This window comes from Electrophorus electricus, chromosome 2, assembly GCF_041902795.1.
Source record: "Electrophorus electricus isolate QZ-2024a chromosome 2, ASM4190279v1, whole genome shotgun sequence".
In the NCBI taxonomy this organism is placed as follows: Eukaryota; Metazoa; Chordata; class Actinopteri; order Gymnotiformes; family Gymnotidae; genus Electrophorus; species Electrophorus electricus.
Window position 1 is genome coordinate 21,674,780 of NC_137498.1, and position 26,006 is coordinate 21,700,785.

The window sequence follows — 26,006 nt, forward strand, 5'->3', positions numbered from 1 at the left end:
AAAAAATGAAAAAGAAGAAGAAGAAGAAGAAGAAGAAGAAGAAAAAGAAGAAGAAGAAGAAGAAGAAGAAGAAGAAACATCATCATAGAAGTGAATGCCACTGTTTCCTCTCTTTCTGTGATGCACACAAAAGCTGCTTGAGTAGTAATAGCTCCACCAGCTACACATATAAGTGAGGGAAACTGAAGAATCAGGGAGGAAAGGTCAGGACCAATGAGGAATGATGAGGCTGTTGTAGGCACTTGTTCAGGGAGACCAAGACTTAAGAGAGGGATATGGATCAGGGAAAACAACCAGGTAGGAAAGATGAGCCAACAGCACCAGAGAATCTCTGGGCATGGTGGCATACACACCACTGGAACTATCTCAGAGGTTTCTACCAGAGCCCAAGCCCAGACTATTTAAAGTGTAGTGCCAATAGATCTACAATATAGTGTCCCCAGTTTTTCAACTAACCCCATGCCATCAAAACTTTAGTATGGGAGCTGAAACCATTTTTATGGTAGTTTGCTAGTAACTTAAAATAAGTTACACAAATGTATATTTGTACTTTAAAAAAACCAAACATATTGGTAACAACTGAGAGCACTGTAGTTTGATGGAAAAGGTTTGGTCTTTGGTCTGGTGTTCAGAGTCCACATTCGCCACACGTCAGCCCTGGGTTTGAGTCCTGGGTAGGGTGGCTGCCTTCAACCTTTGTTACACATAGTGTCAGATGTGGGATGGCAGTGAGGGAGTGTGCCTCAGGTTGATGAACCCACCCCGGCTGTGAGGAGATGGTGTAGCCCAGTGTGAAGACCCCTGATGTGGGGTATGGGTATGGCCATGATGGAAAAGACAGGTGGGACATGTGGACAGTGGACACTTCATCTGGACCTGAAGGCAGTATGATGGGGACTGTCAGCCTCTGAAGGGAAGGAAAGGTTAAAGGGGTGCTCTGGGTGCTACACCAGAGAGCTGCACTTTGGTGTGATGTAACATATCTGTATATATATATTTATATTCAATTACCTTGTTACACAACAACTGTAGATATGTTATTATATGAAATGGATCTGTACATTCTGTAGATTTTGTACATATATACACACAACCATATACATTGTACATTGTGTATATAATCATAATATACATATATTGTACATACATTGTTAATGTATTTTGTACATACATAGAATATATATATTTATCTTGCATATATATATATATATATATATATATATATATATATATATATATATATATATATATATATATATATATATATATATATATCACATATATAGAATATATTTCTCTATGCACCCCTGTTTTCTTTTCCTCAGTTTGGACAGAGCACTCTGCACCATTTCACTGCGAGTTATACTGTGTATGACTATGTATGTGACGAATAAACCAAACTTGAAACTTGAAACTTGATCAGAGCTCATATTTACCTCCTGTCAGACCTGCGTTTGAGTCCTGGGTAGGGTGGCTGCCTTCAGCCTTTGTTACAACCCCCCCCCCATCAGTAAATAAAATAGCATTCAGGAAAGAATGTCTTTTTAATTTGAGGAAATGTTATTGTCTATTTTGATATTTTACATGTAACAACACTATCCACACTCCTATTATCTGAGATACTGCAGCCAGCAGAAACAGACACAGAAGAGAGGTGTAAATAGGACCTGAGAAAAGTGAATAAACTTATATAATATTAAATATGAGCATTATGGACTAAGACTGAAACTTTTGCTTTCACACTGCTGAAATATAAACAGTATGCCAATGCATAATAATATGTATGAGAACATCCCATCGAAATAACTGTTTCCTGGAAATCCAGTGACTTGACCTGTGTAGTAAAAGGTTTTGTTTGTTTGTTTTTGCTTTTTGTTTTTAATTTAGGGCTAATTAATTTAGTTCCGTACCTTTTCATCTACACACGCTGCGTAGAGCTACTCCATGATCTACGCACAAAAGAACAGCAGACCAATCAGTGTCCAAAAAAATACGGAAACTACGTTCATGGTCCTTGTCGGAAGTTGTATTCTGAATGAACAACATAAAAATATCTGGAAGATATTACTCACCCTGTGCTGTCTTTCGGATTTGATGCTCTGTCAAACTCTGGTAGGTTTTGTCAGTTTAATGTCATAGTACCATAAGGAATCATTATGTTATGTCTTAGTTGTCAGTAAGAATGCATGCTTATCGATGTTTGTTTTGCGCTTTGTAAGTTAAGCTAGCTAGCTTTAGCTAACCTAGCTAGCTAGCTAACGTAGTTGGCAAATACGACTTATCTTTTCATTGCTGTAAGAAGTATTGGAATGCTGGTTAGCAATCTAGCTAGCTACATTATATTTCCAATTAACTTGTTAACTAGCTAGCCAGCTAATGAGGGAGGAATGTGTGGTTGTCAGTGTCTGACGAATATATGGCTGCTAATATACTTTGCTAGTTGCTGGTTGCTAGATTGGTTGATTTCTGTGGTATGGTGAGAGCAGCTTTGAAATCTTAAAATGGTTGACATTGTATTGGCTTTTGAATCTGTAATTTGGGTAAATGAGTTGTTTATAGAATAGTAATTGGATTCATTTATTAATAGCTAGCCCCGACGATCTTTTGCAACCCATGGACTAACCCCGGAGCGAACGTGGGTTGGAGTTTGTTCCTGGGAGGAGGAACTACTGCGGCCCTTAACAAGATTAATGGTTTGGCATGGCAGGTACTTAATTTAGTCAACGGGACTGAAAATGTCCTGACCGTGCTCAGTGATGAGGTAGATAAGATCCTAGCCGCAGATCTCCTCTTGGCAAAGGAGGGAGGCATCTGCAAGGTCATTAATGAAACGTGTTGCTTTGACATCCCTAATTACTATAACAACATTACTGACATCATTTTGTACACGAAGGCCGCTATTTCTGAGCCTCCACCTGCTGATGATTCTTGGTTCAGTTGGCTGACGGGCCTTGTCGGCCCTTGGGTATCTTGGCTCATAAACGTATGCTCGCCCATAATCTTGATTATTGTGTTGATTCTTGTTTGTGGTCCCTGTTTATTGTCACTGCTGTCTTCTTTCATAACTCACAGCTTGACCTCTGTGGTGAATCATGCTTATGTTGCCTTGGTGCCTGCATATGAGAAAGGTCTATATACTGATATAATTTCTAATGGAATTAAAGGGGGGAATGTTAGACACTGGAGCCTTTCTCTTCTCAGGCACCCAGCGCAAGGTTTCTGCTTATCAGTCAAGACATAGCTGCTCAACCATGGGCTGCTTGCCCGAGGTCATCTGTGCCCTCTTCTTGTGTACTTTACCCCTCCCTTTCTCTTTCTGTCTCTCTCTACACACGGGAGCAGCTCATGGAGAGCATCCTCATCTTTACTTGCTTCTCTCTTTTCTTCGTAGACCCTTAGATTAGACAGTAGAACATGCCTCCCACTTTCCCCATCGTCCTGTAGATTAGATAGGATAGTATAGGACACGCGCACACATATATACACACATTGTGCTGTCTTCAATAAAGTGGAACTCGCTTGATTCACTACCCTGGTGTCAGTGTCTCTTGACTTCCCCGGATCAATCCGGCTACAGAGGACAGCGGGCAGAGGGTAACTTAGAGGAGATCGAACCTGAAGTTCTGGTCACTTTGGACCAGTTTCTAACATGGATGAGAACAGGTCTCCTGATAGTTTAGCTATCATAATACAGTTTAAACACAAACAAACATTGTTAGAGTGCTGTCGTCAGGTGAGTGACGCGAAGACGGCATTCTAACAGTGAACAAATGCAATGTTACAACCAATTAACGCTTAACAATAAATTGTAAAAAGGTTTGCTCCATAGCAGGGTTATACAGTTATAACTAGAATATGTATGCAGAGGATATAGTAAACTCTTTGATGTTTTATTTCTTTATTTCACATTCACTCATTGAGCAAAAAGAGAAGTTTACGCTCCTGTCAGATATGTGCTAAAATCTTTGTGTATCCATACAGACAGTGGAAATGTCCAGAAAAAAGACCAAGAAGCATAAAAAAGAAAGAAAGAAATCTTCCATGTGCTCCTGGGAGGATCAGGTGAGTAGATTCTTGAAACAGTGATTGTTTGAAATTCCAATGCCTTCATCTGCTGTTCCATGTACAGCTTGTTCTTGTTTGCATTTAATTGTTAGTATATTCATTCAGAAACATTTTCCCTTTCAGAGAAAAGGTGACACACAGACTCCTGGCAGTTCCAGGAGTAAAAACAAACATGAGCATTTCCCCAGGTGAGGCGTAACGTACTTCTGAGTATTTATCTCCCACTTGGCTAACCCTCTGATTTACTGTTTCATTTCACCTTTCAATATTCTTTCTCTTATGTGCTGTGCAGTCATGTTGGACATAAGCAAAAATGGGTTAAAGGCACACGTAGCCCACGATCACCCAGAGAAGAGAGATCAAAAAAAGAGACCTGGAAAAAATCAGAGGTTGAGAACAAGCAGCTGAAGCTCACAGGAAACAAAGCATCTCTGGACAGTGATCACAGAGCCCCGCGTGACCCAGTGAAACACCTCTCTTTGGGACATGACGTTCATGCCATGGGGAAGAGTAGCCAGACTTCATCCAGGCCTGGTCCTGAAACCAAAGAGCTGGAGGGGAGGAGGAAATCTCTGGTTAAGAGGAGATCTGCCCAGGAGGAGCCAAGACAGAAGCCAGCCAAGGCCTGCATTCTCCCTGGAGGGGAGAAGAGGAAGGAGGTTTTGAAGAGGAGGTCCTCCACACAGGAGGACTACCCAGTAGTCAAGCAAAGAACCACTGAATCACAGGTTGCTGTGCGTGAAAAATTGAGCCACAATAGAAAAGAACTGGAGATGAGGAGGTCCAGGGACTTAGGCAGGGAGGTTCACTCAAAAGCACAGCACATCTCCAGTACTAAAACAGGGGCTGTCCACTCCAAAGAGAGTTTGTCGTCAGTCAGAAATCCAGCATGGTCCCTTACACCAAAATTGCCCCAAAATGTCAGCCCTGAAATGCAGGGTAGTGAGAGACAGAAGGGGCAGGCTGGCTCCACTCATGGTCCAACCTCAGGAGGAGAACCCACCTCCTACACTCGTCTTCCAGTCACTTTCAAAATCTCAAAGAAGCATTGTGCTGTAAAAGCAAACACGGATGTTTGCATCATTGACAGCGATGACAAAATGACCGCAGTCGCTGGTTGTGTGGCCTCTCCGTCTGCAAAAACTGGCCCTGGACACATTGGACCGAGACCTGCCAAAGTTGCATCACCTGTTGGGTCAGCTCCGCGTCAGTCTTCCCGATTCCACCAAGCACGGGTGGTGCAGCATGGTCCAGTGACAGACAGAAGCGCCACAATCACAAGCAGTACTACTGAATGGACAGAGCATGTAAGTCTGTCTTCTCATAATACAAAAAATCCAGAAGCTCACTCTTGAAAGGGTGATCACGCTTGCTCCTCAAGTTATGTTCAGAACAGAAGCCTTTTCTGTTTCAGGCTCTTCATCAAGGTGCTTCCACTGAGTGCACAGAAGCTTTCCACATTGACCAAGAGGTGAGTCTTGTGAGAGAGTCTGTACTTTTTGATGAAGGCCTTGTGTGTGTGCATACGTGTGTGCGCATATGACTCATTTCTTTGTTTGTGTGTCTGTGCCTGTCTCTGCTTTGTGCTGCATTTGCAGATGCTACTGGTGGAGGAGCTGCACCTGGCCCGCTTTGACAGACGTCTCACCGTGAACGTGGCCGAGAGCTATGGAGAGCTTACTTGCATGGATGTGGACCTACCAGAGGAGGGCGCCAAAATGGCACTTAGTAATGTCACTATTAGGCAAATTAATGTGCATGTGCACACATTTTGAAATATACCCGCTGTCCGCAAAATATAGACACACAATTTTTCCAGGCAGATTAAAATGTTAATGTTTAGTCATTTTATCTTGATGTGCAGTTATCTGGTCTTGTCACTCCTCATGATGATATATGGCCAGTTTTTCAGATTATTTTAATACTGCAGGTGAGGAACTGCAGGACCTCCTTATTGTGCTGGACACAAATGTTCTTCTCAGTCATTTGGACTTTGTGAAGAAGATGAGGTCTCATGGGCTTGGAGGTAAGAAGATGATAAACTTTCATGGGCTTGGAGGTAACAGTTGAAGGTAATATAATTTAAATCACTTTTCCAGAACTGGAATTTAGAAATCTGAAAATATGGTTTGATAAAACCATGCCAATACTGTTATTGAAATAACATAGATTCCAAGATGCAAAGATTTTTAATTTGGCCTCAAAATATTTGTTGGTCTGACACATGCATTTTTTCTCCTCAGCATTAAGGTTTTTTGCTTGTTTGGTGGTACGTCAGTACATTTTTAAACAAACCAAGCGGAGTTCATGCTGCCATAGTCCGATCTATTCCAAGTGGCTCTCCCTGTGTTCCCTTTGCAGCCCTGGGGCACCCCACGCTGCTCGTGCCCTGGGTGGTCCTCCAGGAGCTGGACGCACTGAAGAGCGGCAAACTGTCGTCCAAGGTGGAGTGCAAGGCGCGGCCGGCCGTGCAGTACATCTACAACTGCCTGAAGCGCCAGGAGCCACGTCTGCGGGGCCAGTCCTTACAGCAAGCCTCGCAGGCAGCCTGTAGGTGCACCTGTATCTCAGACAGCAGCAGGCTTCTGGTTACCACCTCATAGTATTCATTCATATCAAAGTGTTATGATCACAGTTTGAGGGCTATGCTGTGTGCAGAGACAGTGGAACTTTTGATTGGGCTGCTTGGCAGGTTGTTCTTGTGTATGTTTTTGAATTTTAAATGTGGGGAAATGTCATGGAAAGAAAATAGGTTGAGCGGGCATGAATTTCTGTGTTTCACCACCTCGCCAACTGAGGGCACTGTGTACTATCACTATTGCGTGTGTGCTGTCTCAGGTGGGCTGCTCGTTGGGAATAACGATGATCGAGTGTTGCAGTGCTGCCTGCAGTACCAAGCATTGCGTCCAGAGGGCAGTCTCATCCTGTGCACGTAAGCGTATGCAGTTTGACCTTTTCTGTTCTGTAAAGCTCAAAACTCATTACATTGTTCGGAGTCATTTTCATAAGTACCCTTTTTTACTCTTTTGTATTCATTCTTTATTTTTCCTTTGGCACTGTAGTAATGATAAGAACCTGTGCAGTAAAGCCCTACTGAGTGGGGTCAAGGCCCTGAGTAAAGCAGACCTGGTGGAACAGGCAGAAGTAAACCCTGGGCTCTTAAACCACAGCTGCAGTCTCCACGCTGTTCAGCCCCCTGCAGGACCCAACGAGGAAGGTCGGCCCTTGACCTCCACATGCCTTGCATGCCATTCTGCAGGACAGACATGTCTTACTGAGACGAGGCTCGGTCTGCAAGGACGTACAATCTGACTTTAACTCTCAGAACTGTATCCAGAGGGGCATGAAAGAAAGAAAAAATGACTTACATATCTGCTGCTTTCTCATAATTATCTAGGCTAAAGTCTTTTTTTTTTCTTTTTTTTTTAACTATAAAAAAGCATCTGTATATGAATGTGTTTAACAGAAATAAACATTCACTACTTTAGGTCTCTTGCATAAGGGGGAGGAGGCGAACGGGTTGCAGGCACCTGGTGTGGAGGGTGAGCTGAGTGTGTGTGTGTCTGCGCTGGAGAGCAGCCTGCAGGGTGCGCTGTCTGCCGTGTTGGTGGAAGAGATGAAGGGCGCTTTTGGGGACCTATGGACAGAGGTGACCTCAACACACACACTCACAAGCACATTCATTTGTGTGTATGCGCACACACACACACACACTGCTTAAATAATACTGTGTCTTGTAGCTAATAGGTTCCTATAGGTTTATAGGTATATGTTGGGTTGCCCTGTCTGTTGCTCTAAGGCTCTTGTGCCCAACAGTGTGTAGCAGTAGACAAGTGAAAGGTGCTGAAGTGTTTAACAGTTACTGATGGGTATCAGGGCCAGTTAGCACGGTCCTAATTACATAGTGCTCACTGCCGTCTGCTGCCTTTCATGGCTTATTAAAGATATTAGCTTTGTCTGCTGACATACTCTTTTAATGGGTCTGAACTGGGACTAGAATAAATCAAATTCGTCTCCAGTAATTTGATTTTATACAGTAGGGGACCGTGCCACATATGAAACTTGATTTAGTGAAGGTGTAAATAAAATCCTTTTTCTTCCCAGTCACAAACTCTTGTGGGGGCCTGAAGATTAATTAACAAGGAAATGGATGATGTATTATTTTTAAGAATGAAGTCATGATCATGTTCTTCATTTTCCAATAACTGCCTCTTTAAAAATAACAATAACCCTCTCTAATAACAATAACCCTCTCTAATAACAAACCTCTCTATTTAATGTCAAATCCTGTGTGTTGTAGTGTTGTGTGCCAAGTGTATGCAATGCTGATTCATCTAAAATATGAAAAAAAAACTTTCCCGATTACTTCATAACTCCATATGTATTAGAAATGAGATGCAAGAAACGTAGAAAGATTTCTTGCAAGCGAGTGACTAGGTGCAGCCTACCATGTGGTTTGCACAGGAGGGCTGACATTGCAGCACCTTTAGACCATCTGGTCCTGGGAGTCAGACTCAAAGTGTATGACTGAATATCTTTTGCAGTTGAAGGATGTGAATCTCCCTGCTGTATAGCTTGTACTGTTCTGTCCAGATTGTTTGTGCTATCAGAGATGGTTATGCACAAACGACCGTCTTCTACCTGTAGCCATCCACTAGGGACAGTGACACACTCAATACCAAGATGGGCTGAGTGTGACTAAACAGATGGCATGTGTCCACACTATGCTAGGCTGCTGAGACTCAGTTTTAATATTAAAAGTTATTAAAAGACCTGTCTGCAGGGGCAGCACCAAGTTTCTGTTGTTTTGTGTTTCTGAATCCTTATATTCTGCTTAATTGAATTTGTGTATGTGTTTTGTAGATAGTGTATTTGAAGCCCCCATGGACTCTGCAGGCAGTGCTGCAGTGTTTCCGGAAGCACTGGATCGCTGTGTTTGGGAACATTATCAAGAGGAATCTGCTCAGCTGTGTGGAGATGCTCAGCACCTCTCTCTGCTCAGGTGTGTGTCTGCGTGTTTGTCTGCGTCTGCATGGGGGATTCTGGGTGCACAGTGATGGTGTCTGACCAGTGCTGAAAAGCAGCTGGTGCATGTTTGGAAGGGAGTGAGATGCATCTCTTTATCCCAGCCCAGCAGCAAAGACTTATATTTAAGACTGTGTGTGTGTGTGTGTGTGTGTGTGTGTGTGTGTGTGTGTGTGTGTGTGTGTGTGTGTGTGTGTTTGCCTGTTCGTGTCTGTATCTGTCTGTGTCTTTCTGTGTGTGTGTGTGTGTGTGCGTGCATGTCTTTGTATGTATGTGTGTTTCATGATCTGTTTTTTTCCATCGGTGCCACAGTAGAATGACTGTGCCTTTCCAGCCTACTGACTTTGGCTGGGAGCCAGGTCTGAATGAAAAAAGAAAGGGGAGAGGGAGGGAGGGAGAGGGAGAGAAAGAGAGAGAGAGAGAGAGAGAGAGAGAAGAGAGAGAGAGAGACAAGGAAGGAAAGAGAGAGAGAGAAGGAAGGAGGGAGGGAGAATGAGAGAGAGAGAAGAGAGAGAGAGAGAGAGACAAGGAAGGAAAGAGAGAGAGAGAAGGAAGGAGGGAGGGAGAATGAGAGAGAGAAGAGAGAGAGAGACAAGGAAGGAAGGAGGGAGAATGAGAGAGAGAGAAGACAGAGAGAGAGAGAGACAAGGAAGGAAGGAGGGAGAATGAGAGAGAGAGAGGGAAGGAAGGAAAGAGAGAGAGAGAGAAGAAAGGAAAGAGAGAGAGAGAGAGAAGGAAGGAGGGAGGGAGAAAGAGGGAGGGCAGGGGTGAAGGGGACACTGAATCTGTGGAGGAGTGGAAAAGTACTGCACTCCCTGTTTCTGTGGCCCTACTGCCTGTGGCTGGAGTTCTTATGGTCTGCGTGGGTTGGTGAGTGGGTGTGTCTGTGTCTTCTAAAGGAGTGCCCTTTAAAGGAGTCTGCACTGTTCTGTAAGAATATTTGAGTGCATGAGTGTGTATGCTCTCTCTCTCTCTCTCCCTTTTTCTGTTCCTATTCTGTTCTCTGTTTAGCCTGCTGTACTGCCTCCAGAAATAAGGAATAATTTGATATATACAATAAACCATCAACTTAAGAAATATCCTCCCCTATAATAAAGAATTCCACTAAAAGCTTTTTAAGAAAATGGAATATATTGAGTTGTAAATAAACCTTAAGAGTCTATAGTGTATTCAATATAATATAAAATTTTTCATGGAACTCCAGCACTTGGACAGCATTGCTACAGTTTAGTATTTGCTCTGCTCTAAGCTGATTTAGCTCACAGTGGGCTTTATAATTAATTGCTGATTTGAATCAGAAGTGTTAAGAATGTTCAGCAGTCCTGTGGGCTGATGGTTAGTGAGCTCTATTACCACAGTGTAGCGTGGTGAGTGTGTTCACGGTCCTCTTGTGCGTCCGTAGGTGTGATGGTGGAGCGCAAGACAGTCCTGATGTCAGCACGCGCAGCTGAGGAGCTGCTGGTGGCGCTCAGCTGCAGGTCCTCATATGGCGGCCATGTGAATGCAGCTCTCTTCCACCTCAGGGGTCTGAAGGGCAGGCCACAAACGCAGGTGAGTCCCAGCACCCCCACACACACACACACACACACACACACACTCACACTCACGCTCACGCTCACGCTCACACTCACACTCACACTCACACTCACACTCACACTCACCCACATACACATACACGCTCACACACACGCGCGCACACACACACACACATACACGCACACTCACCCACACACACACACACACACATACATGCACACGCACACACACACTCACACATACACGCACACGCACACACATACACGCACACGCACACACACACACGCACACTCACGCACACGCACACGCACACGCACACGCACACTCACACACTCACACACACACACACACTCACCCACACACGCGCACACGCACCCCCCCACACACACACACATACACGCACACACACACTCACACACGCACACTCACACACGCGCACACGCACGCACACACACACTCACACACGCACACTCACCCACACACACACACACACACACACATACATGCACACGCACACACACACTCACACATACACGCACACACATACACGCACACGCACACACGCACACGCACACTCACACACACACACACGCACACTCACCCACACACGCACACTCACCCACACACGCACACTCACCCACACACACACACGCACACTCACACACACACACACGCACACTCACCCACACACGCACACTCACCCACACACACACACGCACACTCACACACACACACACGCACACTCACCCACACACGCACACTCACCCACACACGCACACGCACACTCACCCACACACGCACACGCACACTCACCCACACACGCACACGCACACTCACACACACACGCACACGCACACTCACCCACACACGCGCACACGCACCCCCCCACACACACACACATACACGCACACACACACTCACACACGCACACTCACACACGCGCACACGCACGCACACACACTCACACACACGCACACTCACACTCACCCACACACGCGCACACGCACGCACACACACACACACACACACGCACACACACACACATACACGCACACACTCACCCACACACGCGCACACGCACGCACACACACACACACACGCACACACACATACACGCACACACACACTCACACACGCACACACACACACACACACGCACACACACATACACGCACACACACACTCACACACGCACACTCACACACACGCACACTCACACTCACCCACACACGCGCACACGCACGCACACACACACACTCACACTCACCCACACACACGCACGCACACGCACACACACACACACACACACACACTCTCACTCTCTCTCTCTTTTACATCCCATCCTCCTAGCTATAATTTTTAAAGTCTTGACTTCACATTCAGATTGTGGGAATCACCAGAAGTCATGAGATGTATCCTAACCAAAGATATATTATATTGTTTTATATTATATTATTTGATATTAATATTATATATTATGAATGTGTGTGCGTGCGTGTGTTTCAGCCACTGAAAATCCCAGTAGAGGACCCCAGTGATGATGAGACTCTCATGTCAGAGGCAGTGGAGGATACAGCTCCGCCTCCCCAAGCCTCTCATCAGGAGGTGTGGGCTTTGTTTGAGAGCATCTGGAACAACGTGTGCCAAGTCAGGTGAGAGAGGGTTCACACGGGTAAGTGACAAAGTCCTCAGCAATGCATCTAACCTTTTAACAAATGTGATTAATGTGGCCTTCACATGCTCTGTCCCCTCAATTATTATATTTTGAAATATACAGTCTTTGGGGGCATTTTTTGGAAGTCAGTGCTTAAAAGGTAAACTAGTGCACAAGAGCTGATGCCTTTTGCTTTCCCAAAGTTTCATCTGTTTCTTAAAAACTCGTTTGTGTGGAAGGATGCAATCTCCTCAGGTCCTGCCTGTGACCTCCCTGTAATCTCCCCATTCCCTCTCCAGTGTTTTAGCCCTGGCTGCTGCTGCATGCATGTGAAGGGCGTTGTGCCTCCCATGGTAAAGTACTTTAACATTACTGTTCTCCACAGCTCGGCTGTGTTCTCAGCCCTGCACTGTCCCACGGGCTCAGTAGGGCTGACGCAGTCAGGCCCCATGCCTCCCCCTCAGGATGCCCTCTCCTGCCTCCACAGGCTGTCTGCCACCCTGGCACAGCTGCTGGAGCACTTCCACAGGTATGCAGACAACCTGATGCCAACTGATGCACTTTGTTGCTCTGCAACATTCTCGGAACTGTCTGAACAAAAAGAAAAGTGTAAGACACTCAGAGATGATGCATAAACTTGTGTGTGACACACACACACACACACACACATACACACACACACACACACACACGTGGGCACACAAGCTGGTCTCGACTGCAGCAGTCGTGACTTCCACAGTCATCTGGATGTGACAGTTTTGCTTTGTTCCTGAAGTAAAGGACAGTGGCAGCTTTAGAAGAGCTGGAAATCCAGAATTCAAGGCTGCACGGCATCCACCTGCGGAGGCAGGAGTCTTTCATTACCCCTCAGTGTCCTGTTAATGGAATTACAGTTTTTCCTCGTCTGTCTCCACAGCTCATTGTCCTTGAGAGGACGACATGAGGTTTGCTAAACTTCAAAAGCTGCTCATTGCTGCAAGGCCGTGTTTGTGTTTTTGTGTGTTTGTGTTTTTGTGTTTTTGTGTGTTTGTGTTTTTGTGTGTGTGTGTGTGTGTGTGTGTGAGAGAGCCCCCGTGGTTCCAAGCAGCATGTACACACACATCAGAAGTACCTGTTAATTCAGAACTCGTACCTGTTTGTCATGCAGTATTTCCCATAGAGGGCTGCACATGGATGAAATCCTGTCCCCACCCACCCCGACATACGCAACACCATCCCCACCTAACCAACCCCTCACATCCCTAACACCATCCCCACATGTCTCACCACTGCCCCCACCCCACACCTACAATACCTAACACTTGCCCTCCTCCCTACCCCAGTGTACTATAATACAATTTATTTCCCAGTTCGTCAGAGCTGGTCTTGGGTAAGATATACATATTAGAAATTTCTCCTTATTTCAGCAAAATACATGAATACGTAGTTTTTAACATCAACACTGTCCCCATGTATCAGAATTAAGCACATACCGAGGTCCCAGTATGTGAGCTGCTAAAAGTCAACACCGATGAGTGAACACAGTACTAAACTGCCATAGTCAGCACAAATTTTGGCAAACTAAAATTTAATTAGTACTCAAGACAGTATGCCCATCCACTGATCCATGCAGACTGTTTCCAGACATCGCTTTCGGCATGTGTAACTGCGGTGATAATGTTTTCCCCATTCCTGTGAAACTGCAATTTCCCATAATGCCACAAACAGGCCACTCTACAACCTAACTGCAGAAACAATCAGATTGCTCTAAATCTTATCTGCAGCCATAATCAGACTGCTCTACATCCTAAACACAGCCCTAAATGCACAGCACTATTTATTACCTACAACCATAAATGGTTAGGATATGCTGGCATCCAACAGCCAGGGTGACAAAGTTATATGCTGTCATGACGGAAGTAATCCTTGATTATTGTTTATTTTCTTCTGCACCTGTAGTCTTGTCATAGACACCTCTCCCATCATGGCTTTGTCTTCATTTATATCTTATAGAAATGGCAGCATGTTTCATTCTGAAAATGTATAGACGGTGGTCTCCTATCCCCCATTAATACATGATAGTTAAGGGCATTAAAATCAATTTGGTACAATGGGCTCTCTGTGCAGGACAGTGTGTGCTCACTCACATGTACACAAATGTTTCCATGACTTGGCAAATGCTTGGTGATTTAGTTAATGAACAGAGTCATTCGCCTTGTTTCCAGGACCAAGAATGTAGAGTGTGTGTCAGGTCCGATCGCATTTTCCACAGCGATTTCCAGGCTTTTTGCGTAAACCGGTGCTGGAATTTCATGGTTCCAGAACCTACTGGCCCATCAGAAATAGTCTTCTAGCAAACGAGGATGTATTTCTAACTGAATGAAAAAGCCAGCATTATAAAAAATGATACCTGGCATGCCCTGGTGTCTGTCTAAACACTGGCTATGGAACTACTGTTTACTGAAATTTCAGTGACGTTAAGGAACATGCTCCCCCCCCCCCAACCCTTTGCAAAAATAACTGATATGACATCCAAAGCTGGCAAGCTTCAGTAAGAGGATATTCTCAAGAAAGTTCATTAATCTGTTTCAGCAGGTTTCCCTGGAAATCCAGTTTTTCGTTTCATAAGTACATTTTATATGTACAGTAGTTTGTGTGCAAGTTTGTGTGCATATGGGTGTTTTTCATGTTTGTCCTGTCTGTGCAGGGTGGAGGAACTAGGAGGAGGGGTGTAGAAACAAATTTCTTGCAGTTTCTATGGATACAGCTAGACTAATTTTCATGTGGGAGAAGCAGAGAGATGACTCATCATGGTTAACACACACACACACATACACACACACACACACACTTTTTTCCCCTTCTCTTCTTTGTCTTCTTTTTGCCCTGAACACAAAAAGAGGATTGCTTACATATATGCAAACATCTTCTGCTTTCAATCTGCCTCTTCTCCTGATCTCTTCTTGCCCTTCCTTCCCTTCTATACCTCCCTCTCTCTTCATTCCCTCTGTCATTCCCTTCTATTCCTCCCTTTCTCTCTTCATTCCCTCCTTCCTTCCCTTCTATTCCTCCCTCTCTCTCTTCATTCCCTCCCTCCTTACCTTCTATTCCTCCCTCTCTCTCTCTTCATTCCCTTCCTCCTTCCCTTCTATTCCTTCCTCTCTCTCTCTTCATTCCCTTCTTCCTTCCCTTCTATTCCTCCCTCTCTCTCTCTTCATTCCCTTCCTCCTTCCCTTCTATTCCTTCCTCTCTCTCTCTTCATTCCCTTCTTCCTTCCCTTCTATTCCTCCCTCTCTCTTCATTCCCTCCTTCCTCCCTTTCTCTCTTCATTCCTCCTTTCTTCCCTTCTATTCCTCCCTCTCTCTTCATTCCCTCCCTCTTTCCCTTCTATTCCTCCCTCTCTCTTCATTCCCTCCCTCCTTACCTTCTATTCCTCTCTCTTCATTCCCTCCCTCCTTCCCTTCTATTCCTCCCTCTCTCTTCATTCCCTCCTTCCTCCCTCTCTCTCTTCATTCCTTCCCTCCTTCCCTTCTATTCCTCCCTCTCTCTTCATTCCCTCTCTCTCTTCATTCCCTCCTTCCTTCCCTTCTATTCCTCCCTCTCTCTCTTTATTCCCTCCCTCCTTACCTTCTATTCGTCCCTCTCTCTCTCTTCATTCCTTCCCTCCTTCCCTTCTATTCCTCCCTCTCTCTTCATTCCCTCTCTCTCTTCATTCCTTCCCTCCTTCCCTTCTATTCCTCCCTCTCTCTTCATTCCCTCTCTCTCTTCGTTCCTTCCCTCCTTCCCTTCTATTCCTCCCTCTCTCTTCATTCCCTCTCTCTCTTCATTCCCTCCTTCCTCCCTCTCTCTTCATTCCTCCTTTCTTCCCTTCTATTCCTCTTTCTCTCTTCATTCCTTCCCTCCTTCCCTTCTATTCCTCCCTCTCTCTTCATTCTCTCCCTCCTTACCTTCTATTCCTCTCTCTCTCTTCATTCCTCCTTTCTTCCCTTCTATTCCTCCCTCTCTCTTCATTCCCTCCCTCTTTCCCTTCTATTCCTCCCTCTCTCTTCATTCCCTCTCTCTCTTCATTCCCTCCTTCCTCCCTCTCTCTTCATTCCTCCTTTCTTCCCTTCTATTCCTCCCTCTCTCTCTTCATTCCTTCCCTCCTTCCCTTCTATTCCTCCCTCTCTCTTCATTCTCTCCCTCCTTACCTTCTATTCCTCTCTCTCTCTTCATTCCTCCTTTCTTCCCTTCTATTCCTCCCTCTCTCTTCATTCCCTCCCTCTTTCCCTTCTATTCCTCTCTCTTCATTCCCTCCCTCCTTCCCTTCTATTCCTCCTTCTCTCTTCATTCCCTCCTTCCTCCCTCTCTCTCTTCATTCCTCCTTTCTTCCCTTCTATTCCTCCCTCTCTCTTCATTCCCTCCCTCCTTACCTTCTATTCCTCTCTCTCTCTTCATTCCCTCCCTCCTTACCTTCTATTCCTCCCTCTCTGTTCATTCCCTCCCTTTCCCTTCTATTCCTCTCTCTCTCTCTTCATTCCCTCCCTCCTTCCCTTCTATTCCTCTCTCTCTCTTCATTCCCTCCCTCCTTCCCTTCTATTCCTCCCTCTCTCTTCATTCTCTCCCTCCTTCCCTTCTATTCCTCCCTCTCTCTTCATTCTCTCCCTCCTTACCTTCTATTCCTCTCTCTCTCTCTTCATTCCTCCTTTCTTCCCTTCTATTCCTCCCTCTCTTCATTCCCTCCCTCTTTCCCTTCTATTCCTCTCTCTCTCATTCCCTCCCTCCTTCCCTTCTATTCCTCTTTCTCTCTTCATTCCCTCCTTCCTCCCTCTCTCTTCATTCCTCCTTTCTTCCCTTCTATTCCTCCCTCTCTCTTCATTCCCTCCCTCTTTCCCTTCTATTCCTCCCTCTCTCTTCATTCCCTCTCTCTCTTCATTCCTTCCCTCCTTCCCTTCTATTCCTCCCTCTCTCTTCATTCCCTCTCTCTCTTCATTCCCTCCTTCCTCCCTCTCTCTTCATTCCTCCTTTCTTCCCTTCTATTCCTCCCTCTCTCTCTTCATTCCTTCCCTCCTTCCCTTCTATTCCTCCCTCTCTCTTCATTCTCTCCCTCCTTACCTTCTATTCCTCTCTCTCTCTTCATTCCTCCTTTCTTCCCTTCTATTCCTCCCTCTCTCTTCATTCCCTCCCTCTTTCCCTTCTATTCCTCTCTCTTCATTCCCTCCCTCCTTCCCTTCTATTCCTCCTTCTCTCTTCATTCCCTCCTTCCTCCCTCTCTCTCTTCATTCCTCCTTTCTTCCCTTCTATTCCTCCCTCTCTCTTCATTCCCTCCCTCCTTACCTTCTATTCCTCTCTCTCTCTTCATTCCCTCCCTCCTTACCTTCTATTCCTCCCTCTCTGTTCATTCCCTCCCTTTCCCTTCTATTCCTCTCTCTCTCTTCATTCCCTCCCTCCTTCCCTTCTATTCCTCTCTCTCTCTTCATTCCCTCCCTCCTTCCCTTCTATTCCTCCCTCTCTCTTCATTCTCTCCCTCCTTACCTTCTATTCCTCTCTCTCTCTTCATTCCTCCTTTCTTCCCTTCTATTCCTCCCTCTCTTCATTCCCTCCCTCTTTCCCTTCTATTCCTCTCTCTCTTCATTCCCTCCCTCCTTCCCTTCTATTCCTCCCTCTCTCTCTTGTCTCTGTGCCCTTCATACAGTTCCTTTGTCATTTACTGTCTCCCTCCTAGCAACCACCCCCACTTCACCCAGGCCTCCTTGGACTCGCTCACTATCACATTTTTTTTGCCTCTCTGTTTTCTGTGGTTAGGATGTGGTTGCATACATATCCTCTTTGGTGGATAATATTATCTCAGCTTTCTGACTCTCTGTCAAACAGGTTCTTCACATCTGTTCGTTCTGACCTGTATAGCCTTAAAAACCTCCAGTAGGCTGTTTTCATGTGAACACACCTTTTTTACACACAGCTGGCCATTATATTTGCATTCCAGTCACGTCTGCGCTGCTCTACCACACTTAATTTAACTAAAGTGGAAAAGGCTTGTGTCGATGTGTAGTGATATCTCAGCGGTTAAGTTGTTTCACTTGTAATCAGAAGGTTCCTGGTTCAAGCCCCACCACTGCCAAGTTGCCACTGTTGGGCTCCTGAGAAAGGCCCTTAACCCTCAATTATTCAAGTTGTACTCAGGTCATAATTGTAAGTCACTTTGTATAAAAGCTTCAGCTAAATGCCACAAATGTAAATGTTAAGTGTAAGTGTTATCAAAACAGATAAGGGTAAGAGTTAGGGTCAAGGTCATGCTCGTGGTCATATTTTGACATAATGTTGACACTAATGTTGTCTGGGTAGGGTGTAGTACACCTAAACAAATGGTTGTGACGTGGGCATGCTCTGCTCTTCCAGGTTAGTGTCCGTGGACAGCACGGTGGAGGACGCCCAGGCCCTACTCACCCTTATTCACACCTGTGAGGTAAGACTGACACAGCCCAGTACACTCTAGCCAAGCCATTTAAGCAGCACAGCTGCGGTAGCTTTGACTGTTAGCTTGTCTCTAAACCGTAGCATTAGGATTGTACGTGCATTGCATTTAGCAAGCCAACGTTGGTTTGCAAAATATGGCCATGACTGTTGGTTGTACTTGGAACTGAAGGTGGCTTGGGGCAGAAGATTGCCATGATTTGCAGTCAATTTAACAGGCTCACATCTCAAGCTGTTGGTTGAACTTTCACCGAAGATACCCCTCATTGATCTTGATTGGGAGCATGCATTGTGTGGGTTCAAAAAAACTCTGTGTTTCAGATGGCTGTGATGGAGCCCTGCGTCAGTGCCTGGGACCTGTTTGAGTGCCTGTCCCTGCAAGAGTACAGGTTAGTTTATGGCCATGCATATCAGAGGCCTTAGGTCCAAGCCACTCGGTCCAGCCCCCCTTCTTCAGATCAGCGGTGGCAGCCTGCCGTCCAGTGTCTGCATTTGCTGAGGCATCGTTTGGCCATCCTGCCATGTCCCTCTCTCTGCGCCCACCCTTGTGGACATACCCTCTAACCGCTGGTCATCTGGCCTGCGGTTTCCAGCATGCATGCCGGTTTTTTTTAAGCATGAGTTGTATTTATTTTTTTAGTCCATCTGAACAGTCAGCTAAATTCTTCATGAGCCACCTCCGGCCCCCTCCATATTTTTTTCCCCTCTGGAAATTTCCAGAAGCTATCCTGGCTGGAAAAGATCATATCCTGTTTAAAGTGGTTCTCTGATCCAGATGATTGCAATTATTTGAGATGAGGTTTTTGTTCCAAACGTGTTGTTGTTGTTGGGAGGTTTCAGGTTACGTGTACTGTATCAAATTGCATGTTCATTTGTGTCTTTGTATGTCACCCATGTTGATTTAACCTCTATGTAATCAAGAATATTTTACATTGAAATGCAGGTGCTCTTAAAAACATGGACTCCATTTTAGTGATTTTATTGAATCTCTCATTTCAGCCTTCATTCAGTTGTAAAAGTCAGCATTTGGAATTCATCTGTGAATTGGACATTGAAAGTAGACCTCAGTCCAGAAAAATCTGAATTGTTTAGGGGAAAAAGAAGTAATGTACGGTGTTTGTAGAGATGGCTTTCTTGGTTTTTCATGTTTAGTCTTTGTTCCATTTAACTATGCTGAGCTGGCCCTGTTGTTATGGAGTTTTGCTGCTGTTAGTAGTTCTCCACCATGATTCAGTGTCAGAGGGGTGTGAGAGAACGTATGCTCAGACTGAGGGAAGGAAGAGGCATGAGAAGTGAGTGGATGGAAGCAGGAAATGGGGGAAATTCAAAATGGACGCTTCAGAACCGTCACTAGTGCAGGCTAGGAGAAGCTCGAGAAAGCTTCAGTGGGTTAAGACGTTCTGTTTCATTGGAGGGTTTTTTGTGCCTAGGCAGAGTGAAGTCCAGCTATTGTTTAACCTAGCTGTGGTGTCCTGTTTGTCCCATTCTGCTTGCTCTGCAGGGGGTCTCTTCCCACACAGCTGAAGTACAAAATCATTGACCCAGACACATGCTGTTTTAAGTGCTTTTTAAAGTGCATGACTTGTGCAGTATGATTTTCCTCTAATTGAAAATTCAACTTGGTTATTTCTTTAAAAATAGGTGAAAGGTTAACTGGCTCACACACTGGTAACTCATTGTGTTGATCACATATACACAATGTTTGTGAACAGCATGAGGTAAATGAGACAGGAGAGTTTACAATTGATCACCCCTTTACCTCCCCACACTTCATCTGTTTTTAGTCTTTCTAATATGATTCAAACATTGTCTCCAGACCCATTCTTGTGTACCATGTGTCTCCTTACACTTGCTGAGACACACAAACACACACAGGCCACACTGATGACCTCGTCATGTGCTGAAAACATGAAGTACGCAGGCATGTGACGTGCTGCTCTGTTTGCCTCTCTCAGCCACACGGCTGTGGCCTGTTCCCTAACGCATGTTTCTCATGGAAGATGGAGGTTTCTGCCTTTGTTGATGTGACCGTGCAGCCTGCTGGTGTGTTTGGTATTCCCAAGGACGGTGAGATAATTGTGGGGACACGGCCCTGCGTCCTTGGCCCACACCTGCAGAATGGCTGGCAGCCCTTTGACGTTCACAGAAGCAGACTTATCATCCAGGTGGCCTGGTTGGCCCACATACTGGAGGTCCAGTCTTGTTGTTTATTATTGAAGCATGTTGAAACAAAGGTATGCTTATGTATAAAGGGGGAAATCCATGTTAGTGTGTTTAACTGCATCTATGTAGGCTAGGTGGTGAGTGCATCTGTCTGGGGGTGTCTGTGTGTCTGTCTGTGTGTGTTTTTCCTCACACTCTCCATGTGCACGGGTCCTCTCCCTCACACTCTCCGTGTGCACGGGTCCTCTCCCTCACTCTCCAGCGAAGTCCACAGGGACGTTAACAGAAGGCTGAGTGCTCATGGGACGACGTAGTGTGCGGTTTGTTTTGGTCCTGCACTGTGTATGGAGAGCACTGCCATAAGGACGTCGTGACGGAAGCTGAGCAGCTCAGAAAGCTTGAGGCCAGGTCGGCAAGAAAGGCAAACACCCTCCCACCCACTAGACCAGCACCCCCCTTTCTTTTTTATGAACACCCCCCCCTTTCTTTTCATCACACTTCATTATTTCTTCAGCCACAGTTCTTTACTGTTCTTCACTGTTTATTGGATATAGTGCCTACAGAGGACTAAGCTGGCTTTTCTCTGGATGTAGTGGGCATTGTTGAAGCTAGATGTTTTAGTACAGAAAACAGAAGAAGGAGAAGTAGGTGTGTGTTTGTGCGCGCAAGTGTGTGTGTGTGTGTGTGTGTGTGTGTGTGTGTGTGTGTGTGTGTGTGTGTGTGTGTATTTGTGCGCATGTGTGTGTGTGTGTGTGTGTTATGAATGTATCCTTAGCAGTATGTGGTCACCATGGTAGCAGAAATATCAGCTGTAGTATGGGTGGGTTAGGTTTAATAGTGTCTCATGTTCATCACAGCTGCGGACTGCTGGATGTCTGTAGCCTACATGTTCTCAGGGTCCCATGTCCAGGGAAAGAACATGCCGTTGAAGGAGGCGCTCATGTATTTCAAATGCAACAAATACACTAGGATTTGGCCTACGATCAGCCTGGTTGGTGTTGCATCAAAAAGCCTTTCAGTATATGTGGGGAATGTCTTAATTCTTGTAAACAAGTTTAATGTATGTATGTCAAGAAATACCTTAATTTTTTTAAATGTAACATCATAACCCTACTGTTTTACTATTGATAACTCTTCATCAGTAGTAAAACTAAACTGTTTAATGTCAGTTTAATCCCAGCACATGTTCCTTGTTAGTGGGTGAACAATCCAAGTGAAGAGTCATGTGTGGACTTTGACCTTCTACCACCATTTGTACGCTTGTATTGAATACCCGCATTTAAAGGTTAAATTCCGTGGTCACTCAGCAAGGACAAAGAGGGTTGGCATCAGTTTATGATCTGCACACCTGCTTCGGGGTGCTGCGGTTTTGTGTCCCTTAACAGTCCTATTGTTGTCTCCCTCATGCTTCAAAGAAGGTGCAGTCAGCCCACAGGATGGGTCTCTGTCTGCTCATGTCCTCTGCCATGCGCAGAATTACATAAACAGCAATGGAGAAGTGAAGAAGAGAGAGGGAGTGAGAAAGTGGGAGGGAGGGGGGGGGATGATGGGCATGGAGGTTGAATAGTGTGCCTGGAATGTTATGTTTTGGGTTTTTGGGGGTGGGAGGGGGGGTTTGTGTGGGTGTCTGTGTGTGTGCGTGTTATGTAATGCTCAGCTGTGAACAAAAGCGATGGAGGTTATAAACAAGGAGAAACGGGCTGAGCAGGGGGGGAAGCACCCTGCTGACACCAGCGAGGTCTTCACGATTGTTTCTGAATCTGAAACCCAGTGAGAGATAAGGCGCGATGCGATAATCTGCGGCTCTCACAGTCCATCTGAAGAGCAGGTTGTGTTGTGGTACTCGGGCATTTAGTTTGTCCTTTTTTGTTTGTTTTTTAAAAGTGAGGTAAAATCTTTAGACATCGAAAGTTAGCACAAATGTAGTGGAAAATAGTGTAGAAGGAAAAACCTATTTGACTGTCCATCTCAACATAGATCCTTGCAATATAATCCTGTTTACCTATACAGATGAGAGTTTATGGAAGCGAATTCAGTGTAAAATGGTGAACACATTGATATGTCAATGACTCAGTTGAGAAATGATGAAATGCATGCCCACAGCATCCAGAGCTGGAGTTCTAATTTTACTTTTCCTGCAGTGCTGCTGCTGTTCTTATGCTTCCATATTGTTTATAAACTTTTTACTTATTGTTTGTCAGATGATGCCAAACATGGCATGTGTCAGAAACCAGCATGTATGTTAAACTGATTGCTGATTGGAGCTTTTGCCGCGAATTGTTTTTATTACCTTTAGAAAATGTAACGCAGTTATGAGTGTCTTTCATCGTGTGCAACAAGTTTGTTTTCAGATGGACTTGCAGAGTCTGTAATGACACTCACTTTGTCTCTCTGCCTTTGCTGCCAGCCACTTCCTGAATACAAGAGATCATTTCCTGTTTGTTAGGTTGGGCTCCGGAGTGGAAGTCATCAGAGGCATGTTTGTGTGGGAAACTTTGTGGCAAGCAGTCGGGGATGGGGCTATGGGACACCCAAATTGGGGCCTTTGAGAGTCTGACTCTGCTTTGACTCATTACATGCCATGTGCCACTCAGTATGGTCTTCTTGTTTGTACAAGCAGTGTAGTGGAATGTAGTTGTAAATTACCCCGCTCCTCCCTGCAGTAGAATGTGGCTGATGTGTAAAACCTAGACAGATTAGTGGAATGTTTTCCTGCCTTTGCCCTGAATTAGACTGCTCTGACAAAAAAAAAAGATTCATGCCCTCTGTATATTTACCACTGTCATTTCTCTCTGATGGTTAGCATCAAACAAGGCATATGAACATGGACTCAGGCTCTGCTAGTGCACTTGAGTCTGTGGATATCTCATTTATCTTCTGGCTATATGGTGTATGCCCTCTAAGTGATATGTAACTTTTAGAATATCTGGATGTCCCCTTTGGTATTTTGCCAATTGTCTGAAATGTCCCTAAATATATTTATAGAACTGGGAAATCCTGTAATGAAATTGCAGGGGGCAGGTTAAACCTCTACTGGTCCATTTTGTCTGTCTGTCTGTCTGTCTGTTTGTCTGTCCTCAGAGAGAAGCTGTGTGTAGGAGGTACCCAGTTGATGGAACTAAAAGCAAAACTGGACCAGTGTGCAGCTGCCGTGTGTGGTCAGGATGGAGGCAGCACGTGAACCTGGCGGGCAGACATGTCCACACTGTAAAACCATGTACCTTCATCGCATCCACTGCACTCCATGCAATTTGGGAAGCTTTAACATTCACTCGCCCTGGTGGACACTCACCATGTGTGACCAGAACCTCATGATCTTGTTGGACCTCTACTAAGCAGCTCAAAGGAATTTACTTTGATGTGGAACTTTTGAGGACTGGAGAACTTCTTCAGGTCCATAGTAGTTGTTGATCTGCATTTGATTTTATATGCCTTGCCTGTTGATGCTTTTGTCCATCACCAATATACAGAAAGAGAGGCTTCTTATCCTCTTCTCCACTGGAAATGAAGCTACCAAGGGCAATGTAGGTGGCAGGCACTTTGAATGATTTCTGTTAAGGCCCTATGCAGATTTGTTCATCATCAGCAGACATTCACTAAAAGTATACTCTGGTCGTCATTTTCAGATCAGACTTCTTGTGACTTTATCTTAAGGTCATAGAAAATCTACAATGCTGGAACATGCAGTAATTGTACAAGCTCTGGGATCTCCTCTGTGCTTCCAAAACCTGCGAATATGGTACCTGGTGAACATACAGTAAAGCAGAGAATCGAGGTTTTACCTCATCATGGACTGTCCTTCCGTCTTCGAAGATATCATGGTAAGGGAGGGTGATGTAATAACACTGCTGTTACTTCAGGGATGTCAGGAGCAAATATTTAAAACCATTATATTTTTCTAAAGTGGAGTGGCTTCCTGGACATGACACAACATATTTAAGATGGGAGGCTGTTAAATGAAAACTACAATTTTTCATTGAATGTGAACAGAAAGAGTAATGCAGTAATTACTGTTAAGATTTATTATTAATTGTTGTTTATTAATGTTTTTGTTTTACATTTTATACATTTAGCATTTTCTGTCTAAAAATTAGAAGCTTTCAATTAATTATTTGTTTGTAAATTTGATTTAAATTAAAACCTGTCCTTTATCAAGTGTCATACCTTGTCTGTTGTGGTCTACTGTCTGCACATTAATCTGTGCTCCTAGCCCAACACAGAAATCCAGGTACTGCTGCCAACTCTTGAGCTGACAATAGTTTCCTGAGAATACACTCACTCTCATTAACATAGGAAAGATAAGGTTTCCTGGCTCTGATGTAACTGTAAGATGAGGTCGATGTGGGATTTAGCTCAACATGCCTCTGACTCTAGTCCTTTGGCCTACAGTCTAATCAGCATACTGATAGGCAGTCACAGGGCAAAAAGACCAAGAGGAGTGAGGTATTCAAGAACACACACCATCAAATCTCTACTGCTGGACACAATTATTGACATAGTGATTTAATGACTATGTAATTGGCCTCGATTTCCAGCTGACGGTGTTACTTGGCCATTTCACAGCCCAAGGTGAAATCTGCTCTGCCAAGTTGGAACATATATGAAATATAATGACTCAATCATTTTCTTAGTGGTTTCTCTTTGCACAAGTGCAAAAATATGACAGGGAAGATTTACTGCTGAAAGCCAGTCCTCCTGCCATGGTGCATGCAGCAGTCTTTATCAGATTAGCGGTCAACTCCACAGTGATAATGTACTGGATCCAGGTGCCATTTCTGGAACTAAGAGCTCACATTTTATAATCTATGATTCCAGATATTGAGATTAAGATCATCATTCATGATTGGAGATAGTAATGAGCTTGCCTGCATACATCAGTGTGGTAAGTCTATTGAGGTAGCTGGATCTAACAAAAAGGTGTCAGCCCTGTGTGAACAGCTTCATTTTGGAGTGACTGATGCCCCATGCTGCTTATGGAGTTAAAATGAGTGAAACACAGGAGGAGCTAACATGGTCAGTATTTGCCATTTAACTGCAAATCCAGGGAAAGGTGTAAATTCATATGATCTATTTGACAGTGGAAGAAATTGCTGGTGAGCTTGCTGTAGGGGTTTTATTTGACTGCTGGCTT

At 44.8% G+C, this 26,006-nt stretch overlaps 1 protein-coding gene across 6 annotated transcripts; it reads left to right on the top strand.

The window, feature by feature from the left end:
• The first annotated feature begins 2,009 nt into the window (after positions 1–2,009).
• On the top strand, positions 2,010–25,036 carry swt1 (SWT1 RNA endoribonuclease homolog). 6 transcript variants are annotated; one of them, XR_003411900.3, is made up of 19 exons: positions 2,010–2,112; positions 3,982–4,062; positions 4,189–4,253; positions 4,358–5,372; positions 5,480–5,536; positions 5,664–5,793; positions 5,996–6,091; positions 6,427–6,615; positions 6,904–6,997; positions 7,128–7,282; positions 7,554–7,714; positions 8,929–9,067; positions 10,493–10,641; positions 12,133–12,278; positions 12,666–12,809; positions 18,638–18,704; positions 19,034–19,101; positions 23,957–24,399; positions 24,502–25,036. XR_003411900.3 is itself a non-coding variant. In XM_027028385.3 (18 exons), the coding sequence occupies exons 1-18, from the start codon at positions 2,095–2,097 to the stop codon at positions 24,054–24,056; spliced, it is 2,874 nt and encodes a 957-aa protein (XP_026884186.3). In that variant the 5' UTR covers positions 2,010–2,094; the 3' UTR covers positions 24,057–25,036. The 6 variants fall into 6 exon arrangements, 2 of the variants coding, with proteins under 2 accessions (XP_026884186.3, XP_081551702.1); XR_014116661.1 differs by having other exon boundaries at positions 24,530–25,036; XM_027028385.3 differs by having other exon boundaries at positions 23,957–25,036.
• The last annotated feature ends 970 nt before the right edge of the window (positions 25,037–26,006 follow it).